Source organism: Lycorma delicatula, chromosome 7, assembly GCF_047948215.1.
Source record: "Lycorma delicatula isolate Av1 chromosome 7, ASM4794821v1, whole genome shotgun sequence".
NCBI classification, from domain to species: domain Eukaryota; kingdom Metazoa; phylum Arthropoda; class Insecta; order Hemiptera; family Fulgoridae; genus Lycorma; species Lycorma delicatula.
The window spans coordinates 15596978-15608477 of NC_134461.1; the positions used below are offsets into that span (position 1 = coordinate 15596978).

The following is an 11500-nucleotide window of genomic DNA, read 5'->3' on the forward strand; positions in this document are numbered from 1 at the left end:
TTATTCACTTTTACTAAATTAAGAGAAGAGTTCTGCAAAACATGACAACCCTACTCTATAAAATAAATATAACTAGACAGCCAGCCAGACTTAGCTAGCTTCCTCGACAAGATATTAAAATTAGTCCTCTTATAACTTGATGGTTCTGGTATTCTCTATTAAAAGATACATTAGCAATTGCAATTTTAAACTCCATATTAAACAAGTTAACATATTGCCTATCTCATGTATCAAGCGTAATTGGTAGATTGGCTTCTGGCATAGAGGTGTACTGAATCTGACAATTTTTATTAAGATAAGAATTTGTTAGTCTCAAACGAGGGCTTTTCAGAAAGTTCTTGGCCTAGCAAAAAAATTACAAACTTTTCAAAAATTTTTAGTCTTGCAATTCGATTTAATTAGACCAATGACTTTCTAACATCTTAATACCCATAGTATAATGCAATTTGTCCAACTCTGCAAAATAAACAGTTATCTAAGCTTTGATCACATCATTTGAAGTGAATTTTCATCATGTTTTCACCCACTGTTTTTGGTCAGAGACCAAAAACAGTGGTTCAATTCATCTACTATTATAAAATGATGACGAAATCAGTGAAATTGCATTTAATTAAGTCTAAACACCCCCGAGAAGTGTTCACTTGAATGCAGCACTTATCAACTGGAACATTTTTTCATACCCAAAATATCATATAAAATTCAGAGGGCAAAATCGAATGAAATGTTTCTGACGTCAGTAAGTTCACAAACCTTCAGTCAACAACCTTATTTACTACTGCGCTGTGTATTTTTGTCCTCAGCGCAGGATTTTATTGGTCACAGCAGTTTTTAGGCATCCTGAGCTTTTGCCGTCTTAAGTGTGTAAAACACCACATTTAAATTATGTAGCCCACTTTTTTACCATTGAAAATGAAAGGGGAAGTATCCTATAAAGTGGAATTTAAGTTTTTTTGTATGTCAATTGGGGGTTAAACCTTTTAAAACAAAGTACTTTACAACAACTCAAACTTAAATTTTATCCATTTTTCAAAAAATATCAAAAACTTGTTTGTTTTACTCTTCTGCTAGAAGCAAGTAAAAACTGCATGCATCTAACAGGATGTCATCTAAAAGAATCATACTCATCTGGTCATACTTTTGCATCCTGTCATACTAAGAAGTTTCCAAACCACCTCATAGGTCAAGAAATTGTACGGTGTGGGCATTGATTTGCTAAGCAAAACACTCATGTGCTCAGCTTTGTAAGAGAATGTGTACAGGAGACAAAATGAAAGGGCAGTTTGGTCAAGCCGTTTAATTTTTTGTTAATTATTCGTAGAAAAGTATATAAATGAAAAATTTTAATTTATGAATTTTAGTACAAAATATACCTTAAAAAAACCATGATGGTGAACAACATTAGGTTGATAGTGAAGTAGTGACAGAAGAGAATATTCAGTATGAAGTAACATTTTTCCTTGTCTATCATCTTGTGTTTCTTTATCTTCATCTTTCAAAGTTAAAATCTGAAAAAAAAAAAACTATTAACACTATAAAAAAAGTTCAACCTATACATAAATATGTAAAATTTACAAACATTGACACAACAAACACCTCACTAGATTTAGATTTCAAAATATTTTCTTGTCACACATTATATACAAATGAAAACATTGTACAATACTTTAATGTGACATAGTGAGTGATCTGCAATATAATAATGAGAAAATAAGATTCAGCCCCAACAAGATTCCAGAAATGTAGGCAAAATTATGTTACACATTGCTATTAACTGTACTAAATTTTTTTGAAATCTTTCCTTCTTCCTTTTTAGTTCTGCATAAAGAGCACTGATTTATAATATTTACAATGGATTATGTACTAAGAATAATGAAAATATTGACATTCAATGATAGAGAAAGAAATAATTTTAATGAAAATGAGACACTGTCTCTGTATTAATGGTATAACAGTAAAGGGATTATAGATTAATCACATAAAGCTAACTTTTACAAGCCTTAAAAAGAACTTAAATTTTTAAACAGTTTTCCCAAAAAGGAGTATTTGAAGATACTAATAAGAATTCCACATAGAGAAAAAAAAATATAAAAAAAAATTTACCTAATAAAAAAAGATTAGCCTACTTGTTTTATGTAGGATAAAAATTTCTTCAATCTTTATAAATAAATCATTAGCTAATACACTATGGATTATAGTCAATCTAATGATAATTTATCAATAGCTCTAACTGAGAGTACCATAATATGTTCACATGTTTGAATGAATCAATTATATATTTTTTACAGTGTTAGATGAACATCACATAACTCATAGTATTACTTATCTACTAATTCACCAAAAAGGCTGATAATCAGTTTTTGAAAAACATCTTTCTAGATTTTGAAAATGTGCCGGCCTCCGTGGCACAAGTGGTAGCATCTTGGCCTTTCACCCAGAGGTCCGGTTCAAAGTTCAAATCCCGGTCAGGCATGTCATTTTTCACACACGCTACAAATCATTCATCTTATTCTTTAATGTGACGTGAATGATTTGGGGATTATTGAACACAACATACTCATTCTTAAGATGTTTCAATGTCTCTATGTATAAGACAAAAATTACAGTCGACTGTCTACGAAGTAATCAGTCACATACACACGTTTTAGGATGTGCTTGACATCATAGGCATACTCAACTCCATAACAACGGCGACTGACAGAAAATGAGAGAGCTTGGATCAACAAGTTTTGGAATGCTAGTAGTAGGGGAATTAGATTACAAGATAGCAGCACCTGTCGCTCAGTGCACATTTTGTTCTTCCTTTATGTTCCAGTGTGCATTACATTTTGGTTGCCCCTGTTTATTTAAAAAATAAATTACTCTAAAATTTTACAAACTTTATAAATATATTGTGGACTAAAGACAAATAATCTTAACTTATAACCTAATAAATTACTGTATTTTTAAAAATTTCCATAACATAAAGCAAAATTTCATTTGAATGAAGTTTGCATTTTATATTGTGTATTACAATATTTAATTCAATTAAATATAATAAATCAAGAAATATACTATTAATAACAAAATTTCTTGATTTATAAACATGCAATTACGTAAATAGTAAAAAATCAAATTATTCAACTTTATTAATAAACACTTACCTTTAATGTATAAAACTGATCGGTGCCTTCTTTCCTTGCTAAACATTGAACAATACTATTTACAGGAGAATTTCCAAGTGTAGGGCCTAATAGAAATGGGCCAGCACGTTTTATACAATTTCTTGGAACTAATGTTCCTTCGTTTGGAACTAAAAAAAATTAATATTACACAATATAATAATACAATTTCAACAAAAGAAATTTTGTTAATAATAATAATTAAAAGTAGACTAACAAATCAATCTTACCTATTATATTAAAGGTGGAAAATTAATATGGAATGGAAAGTTACGAAAAGAGCATCCTTGGTGTGATCTGATTGGCTGGGGGCAACATGAGAACTATGGAGTAGAAAACCAATTGAGTAATTGCCAGTTGTACATAAGATCAACGGATAAGACTGAGCTATAATAGTTAAATTAAATGCTATTTGCTGCTCCTGATCAACATTTATTTTTAATTAACAACATATCCTGGCCACATGATGTACACATTATAAGAATGACACGTCTTTATATAATCACAGAACGTAGCTATCGATGGTAACAGTTGTGGAATAATAAATAAACTTGAAATAGATAAGATGAAGGCAACAGAATTAATCTTAAGTTCACAACTCAAGTTTTTTACAAATCTACTTTACTGTGATCCTTTTTTTCTTAGTTTATAACTCAATCAAAACTGAGAATATCATTTGACTCAGTATTTAAATTGTAAGTGGTACACAGTAAAGCAATATTTATTTTTTTCAATTTTTATTTTATCAATTAGTTTTCTATTAAGTAGATACAAAAAATTCATTAGTTTTACAATGCAATAGAAATATTAGGCAGAATACAAAATGGCACGAATAACAATATGCATTTTAAATATATGAGGGTAAGCCAAAGATTATCTACATTTTGCCTTCTACAATTTATTTATTCAAAAGTAGGGGTTTAACATGTAAGTCATTTTTCTACATTAACCTTCCTTGTCAATGTATTTGGTCCAGCTGTCTACAAGTGTGCATATTCCTTCCAAGAAGAATATTTTCAGTTGGTTGTGAAGCCACTTTTGCACCGCTTCCTGCACATCTAAGACTTGGAAAATTGACAAAGCGCAATTGATTAAAAAAATACAAATTAAAATCGATTAAAATGCAATGAAATCATCCAACTATTGATGTGGTGTTCTCTAATCACATGTTAATCAGTACCAGGAACAGCAGAGATTTATTGCTGCGCTAGACATCAGACTCAGCAGCTTTTCTTAGCTCTAAATATACAATTACCTCCAGTTCTTAACGTTAAATAATCAAGTATACTTTGCATCCTTGAGCGACCTAAACAGATTAAAGTCTGACAGAGCAAGATCTGGGCTCTAGGGAGGGTGTTACAGTACCTCATAATTCAATTTGTTGATGGTTTAAATGAAGAAGCGAGCCATGGGAGGGTGGGTATTGTCATGCAACAATGGTTCATTAACAACAGATTTTATGGAAGTTGAGCTTGTCATGGATGATTTGATGGGCAGAACTATGGCTGATGTTCAAAGAAGACGCCACCTTGTTGATGGTAACTTCTCTTTTGCCTGAACAAGCTTGTAGAAACTTGTTGTCTGAGATGGAGGTTGACAGGTGTCTGGTTCCCTCTTCATACATCACACTCATCCAGCCACTTTTAAACTTCTGAATCCATAAAAAAACAGTGCTTTTACATGATAAAGCACTGTCCCTATACTGTGATAAAAGTCTGCGATGAATTTCAGCCCTTTTCACATCCTCAACCAGAGAAATCAAATTGCTACTCATTGTTCCTCCTTGATGCAAACTCCTAGGGGGCGGACATGTTTACACTGTAATAGCCAGAAGGCAAATAAAACAATGAGGATTAAATTTTGCACACATGACTGCAGTCATACCAATTCTAAGCATACATTTGAAACAGTTAATTCTGGTCAAATTCAGCTCACATTTGAATGTGATTGAGATATTATAGGAATAATACCGAGTAGAAAATCTCAAGATTGCCAAATGACCTCTTCAGGAATAATTACTTAAATGGGCGAACACAGATAGTAATTCTGTAGTACACTAATTTTTTTAATATATAGAAAGCAAACTGACAATTATCTTAAATATATACATTAACCTTTTAACAGTAACGCTTAAAACTGTAACATAGCAGTTGTGTGTTGTATTTTGTAAAAAAACACAGTTTTTTCAATAAATGAAAATATATTGTCTTTTTAAAATTAAAAATAATTTCTTAAAAGAGTTAAATGTGTTGTAATTAAGGATAATGTTAATTAGTATCAATTTTTTAAATAAATATTCATGAAATACTGTTTGTATTTTAACAAAATATGTAACATTTAAAAGAGAGTGAAAATTATTGCAAACCTATCTGAAAACAAACTTTAAAAAATGTTTGGTAGACATTATTATACAAAAAATATTAAAATTACATATAAAGAAATTATGGATCTTTTCTGTTAAATGTCAAGAAATTATTTTTCATTATATTCCTTAGTCTTGTTTGAATTTTTAAATGTTAAATACGCTAATTAATGTTTTCACTTCAGTGTTTAGAAGAATTTCCAAATTTTATCTGCAAATAAAATTCACTCATAATGAATATATTTGGCCAGGCTAGGTAATTATTTCAGACTAGTAGTGCACATATTGTGACATTCAAAACCTATACTGGGTTTCAAATAAACACCAAAGAGTCAATGAGAAACTTTCATGACCTGCAAACAGAAGCGTACACTCAAATGATAGAAAGTAGGTGGAGGTGCCAAACAAGGAATAAAATTGACTGCGCTGCATAACAAGTAAGGGCAATGTTTATTTTTTTTGTTTGTAAGTCCATGGTACTTTAATTTAACTGTAAGGTAGTTTAAGATTATATAAAATAATAAATGTAATTTCTGAAAAACAATACAATTTTTCAAATGGGCTGACTTGTTTTTGGCCCCACCAATGAAAAGAGCAGAAAATTTTACATATGACTATGTAGTCACACATATCCATATAGTCATAATATCTTCAAAAAAGGTCATACGGCTAACCATCAGGGATAGTGTTATGTGGAGATAATGTTACATGAGTAACACGTTTTTTTTGACGATCACATAATATTACTGGAATATTTATATTCCAGGCCATTTTTCTCGCAAATTATAGGAAAGAGCATAAAAATGATTTTACACTACCAAGTAAAGTCTTATTTAGTAAAAGTTATATTCAAGATAAGTTACAATCTTATTGAAAAGTTTTATTAAACTTTTAGTAAAACTTTATGTGCTGTGGTTTTAAGTATTTGATTTATAATTAAATGGAGCTGCTGTTTTCATGAAAATATTAGTCTAAAATGACTTTCTTTATTAAAAATAATTTAAAAAAATTTAAGATAAAATTTTCCAAATTAAAAAAAAATACCTGTAAATGTTTCATTATCTCTCAGTATTGTAGGTGATGATAAGGTTGATGATGATGTTGAAGATTGTGATTCATCTGGAATGGTAACAGATGCTATTTGAAATGAACCATCTGAAGAATTAGAACTTGATTCTGATGAACAGGTAGGAACTTGATGGATTCTTTCTCTTTCATTCGTTTCTTGATTTTGTTGCACATTTACACGATTCTCACGTAAATTAATATCATACGCAATTACACGCCTTTTTAAAATTATTTTCCTCCCAGTAATTTTCATTTCAGAAAACTGAATAATTTAATCCTAAAATAAAAAATGTTTATGTATATAAGAGTTATTCACGTAGTGTTACCGGCGCTTTCTGACCTTGTTCTACTAGCAAAAATAATGAAAAAATTCAGATAAACATTGGTCTGGTAACGCTCTTAGTGAGTTATGGTTAGCAAAAGATTTCATCCAGATTCCTGGGCAAAGAGTGAAATAAAACCATACTGAAATTCTAGGAACCCAAATTACGGGGTAAACTTGATGCTTTGTTATATTTCTGGCTTGATAAATTAAATATAACAGGTTGCAAAAACATATCTCTAGTAGTTTTCATAATATCAGAGTCTAAAAACATGTTTTATACATTTGTAATACAAAAACTTGTGTTAAATAATTAATAAATGGATAAAATTTATTATCAAAACTTGTAGAGAATTTGATTCTGAGAAAATTGACAGCCCAATAAAAAATAAATACACGTTCAAGAAACTTGATTTTATTACAGATTCTTACCATACAGAATTTTTTAAATGTTATCAACTAGAGAAAAGAAGTTAACATTCAATTATTTTTCGATGGCTAATATTGCTGTTCGCAATTCTGCACAACTTTCCTTAATTTGCACGAGCAAATAACTCTTCATGTGTATGAATTTTTCTTTGTACACAATATTCTTCATTCAACCTCACATGCAAAAATCTTACAGCGTTAGATTAGGTGATCTTAGTGGCAAGGAGAATGGTTTACTGTAGACAAACCACTGCTCTGGAAATTGCTCATTTAAGTTTGCCGATATGGCTCATGAGAAGTAGGAAGACGCACCATTGTGCTGAAAGTACATTCAGTATCTTGGATGCTAGTGGAACATCTAATATCAGCAGCAACTGTTCCTTAAGAATTCCAAGTAAATGTTAGAATTTAGACATCCTGGGAGAATGGATGGTCCAATTAGGTGATTGTAAATTAGACCATACTGCACACTGATGCTAAATCAGTGTTCAATGTGGGTGTTGGATATTTCATTCTACTGTAGTGTGTGCATCGACTTCTACCCAAGTGTATTCATTGCGAAGGTATACCATCCTCATCAATAAATAAAATGAACTTCTGCAATTGGCGGTTCATATTCAACCAATTTCAATTTTTCAAGTGAAGATGTGGATCTTAAATGAAGATTTTGTACTTGTTGATTATGTTACGGATACAGTTTGTTGTTATGAAGTATCCTTCATTCCGTAGACTGGGAAACTCCGAACCACCAGAAAAGGTGTCGTGTTCTAATACCTGGACTGCGTTGAGTAGCCTAGACAATTTCATCAAAGTTGGCATCATGATGGGCAGAATGGTTGAGGTGAGTGCTAATGCTGATGAGGCAAGTATTAACAATTACTCGTAGGATATGGAATGTTCCATTAATTATTTTAGGATTTGGAAATCTGTGGTTAGGAAAATGTCTTTGATATTCTGCAGCAACAGCAGTTGCATTTCTATCACACATCTCCAAGATAAATACCATGTTGGTGTATTCCTTAGTTGTAAATAACAGATACATTGACGCCAATTAAAACAAACACACACACTTAATTAACGTCACTGTACTGATAACAATTCACAGCAGTAACACAGAACATGTAATGATTATACAACATAAAATGCATTGTTGTCCAGCTGATTTCTGTTTCCAACTTATGAATCATAACTTCTCAAATTTTCAATATGACTGTGAGTATGAGAAAGATACATAAACTTTATTGCCTATTTTTTTTTTATTATACTAATTTTTTTATTTTATTTTTATCTTTAATACAACACTATTTTTTGTATCACTGCACTTTGTAAAAAAGTGAACATTCTTTGTAAGTGTAATCCCTTCATTTTCAAACAGTAGTGTTAGTAATAAAATCAAATTTCTTGAATTTGTGATGGTTCTTTATTGGGAAATTTTGCATCATTTTCTATAAGTTTTTATAACAAATTTTATGCATTTATTAGTCATTTAACAATTTTTTTGTATTACAAAAAAAAAATGTGTTTTAAGACAACATATTTTTCAATTTTACACGGATATTATAAAAATTACCGGAGATGTGGTTCTAGAACCTGCTTTATTCAATTTGTCAGGTCAAAAACCATAAGAAACCATCAAGTTTAATCCCTTTATTTTGTTCCTAGAATTTCAGAAAAACAGAAAGGTATTTTTTTCAGTCTTTACTCTCCAATGGAATTATTTTTATTCATAGATACCTTCTTAAACCAATCACTTCTATATTTGATCATTAAAACTCCACTATTAGGCACAGATTAATTGTAGGTTCATTCAAGTGAAGTTTTTTTTAATTAAGAAAAAATTTGTAAAACTAAATTTAAAGAAACATATAGATACTTGTTCATATCTCTAAATTACTTTCTCAGATAAATATGACTTATCTCAGAGAGATAGAGATATCATGAAAAATAAGATCTTTCTGTCTTATTAGGAAGGTAAAATATCTTAACTGACCCTACATAAGGGGGAGGGGTCATGGAAATTTTAGTTAGTGGTTTGGGCTGATTTTAAGCTTTTAGCTTTTAACAGGGACTGCTTAAAATTATAATTTTTACATCTTTGCTTATTTTTTTTTATTAACATTGGTAGAACTAGATGCTTTGTGAAGTTCTTTATGTTTATTTGTTTAATTATAATTATTTCCTCATCTTTTTTAAAATTTATTATTAATTTTATTATTTTTGATATATATATATTTTTTTAAAATCACCAGATGAGTTCAATAATCAAAATAACTATCTAGATGTAAGTAATTTTTTTTTTAACTAGAGAACAAAAATGTTGAGAAATTTTAATGTTAACCAAATATAATGTACATGGGTTATCTTGTTCCAGTTGTTGCAAATTAAATATTAAGTAAACAGTATTAATAAATTTAATTTTTATATAATTAAACTAAATCTTCTTCATACTCATTAATCAGGTTCAAATAATATGTACACATACTTTTCAAACAATGTCTACGTATATTTTGGCTTTTTTTTCACATCAATAAAGGTTTACCAAATGAAACCTGGCAATAAATTGCTATGAACAATATAAGTTATTATATCCTAGCAATATAATTTTATAAAAATATTGATATTTTTCTTAGTTTCTGGTAAGATCTCTTAGATCAGGGGGCAAGTCTACCCTCTTACCTTATCCAGAAATTAACAATATGCCAAAAGTAATTTTTCAATCACTTTAGGGCACATTAAAATAATTCTTGAACACATCCTACGTTGTAGGAGTAGGGCATGCTAATCGACAACCTTTTTATACTGATAAGTTATTAACAGCGACTCCTACAGCTGAATGAATAAAAAAACCTAATTTATCCTAGCTAATTTATCTCTTTATTCCTGATAAAAGTTTATTTTTGTCAGAATAAAAGCAGTCAATATTTTGTTAAAGTAAAAATTTGGCTTCTAAAGTTAGGTAAAGAAAATTTACATATAAGGCACAGGATTAGGTTAGGAGAGATTAGGTTAAATTGCTTGTCATAGGCTATTTTTTATCTTACTATTGCCCAGTAGGTTACCCATCTAGACAATAAACTAGGTTTATATTATGTACATCTGAGTATCACTTATAAATTATAATTAAAAATTTTCGTTTTGATCAGATGTTTAATGCAGACAGTTTCAGAACATTTAGAAGTATACAAAAGAACAAAAAAGGAAGTTATGTAAGTATAACCAAATCTGAACCTGCTTTACCTTGATAAACTATCGTGCAATAAATGTCTTAGATATGGATGAAGTACACAAAATAATTTTTTCATTAAATACCCTAATTTACTTTTAGTTATGCATTATAAATAGGTTAAACCGCACATATATACAACTGTAAACGGAAAACAATATTAATTCATAATTAAAATACTAAATTTGAAGATTAATCCAGATTAAACGTGAAGTATGAAAACGAAGAGTTGTGACAAGACGTATAAATCAACATTAACAAGCTACAAATCAAAGCACGCACAACACAACCTGGCATATTTACATGGTATAAAACAGCAATTAGCTGTCAGTTCTGAATAGCTTCTTGTGAGGGAATAGTCATAATTCCTGAATCGGCCGGTAGAAAGAGAACATTAAAAACCGCGAAATTTATATCAATTGTTTGAAAATTTATTAAAAAAGCAATGTAATTTTGAACTTCAAAGCGCTAGAAATGATATTTATGGCTCTTTTAAGTTTTCTTTAATAACCTATAAGACATGACATTTTAATATTGATATCAGTGTAACAAATAATTATTTTGCTACATCCTCAAAGTGAAATGAAAATATTATGTTTTTGTATTTTATTTCCATTCTGCTATTTATCTTGACAAAAAAAGAATTTTGTCACTTATTCTTACTTTAATAAACTTTTTTTTTTTTGTCTTCAGTCATTTGTTTGATGCAGCTCTCCAAGACTCCCTATCTAGTGCTAGTCGTTTCATTTCAGTATACCCTCTACATCCTACATCCCTAACAATTTGTTTTACATATTCCAAACGTGGCCTGCCTACACAATTTTTTCCTTCTACCTGTCCTTCCAATATTAAAGCGACTATTCCAGGATGCCTTAGTATGTGGCCTATAAGTCTGTCTCTTCTTTTAACTATATTTTTCCAAACGCTTCTTTCTTCAT

The 11500-nt window shown here is 29.9% G+C and overlaps 1 protein-coding gene across 3 annotated transcripts in view; it reads right to left on the minus strand.

Moving 5' to 3' along the window:
* The window catches only part of LOC142327870 (serine/threonine-protein kinase 40-like), a 37708-nt gene extending 26813 nt beyond the window's left edge, over nt 1–10895 (minus strand). The window contains exons 1-4 of one of the 3 annotated variants that reach the window (XM_075371230.1): nt 10577–10895; nt 6565–6934; nt 3141–3289; nt 1371–1505 (exon numbers count right to left, since the gene is read on the minus strand). In XM_075371230.1, coding sequence (XP_075227345.1) covers nt 1371–1505; nt 3141–3289; nt 6565–6841 — 561 coding nt within the window. In that variant the 5' untranslated portion in view covers nt 6842–6934; nt 10577–10895. Of the gene's footprint in view, nt 1–1370; nt 1506–3140; nt 3290–6564; nt 6938–10576 lie in introns of all 3 variants that reach the window. The other 2 variants (XM_075371229.1, XM_075371228.1) reach the window with 2 other exon arrangements.
* Between the last annotated feature and the right edge of the window lie 605 nt (nt 10896–11500).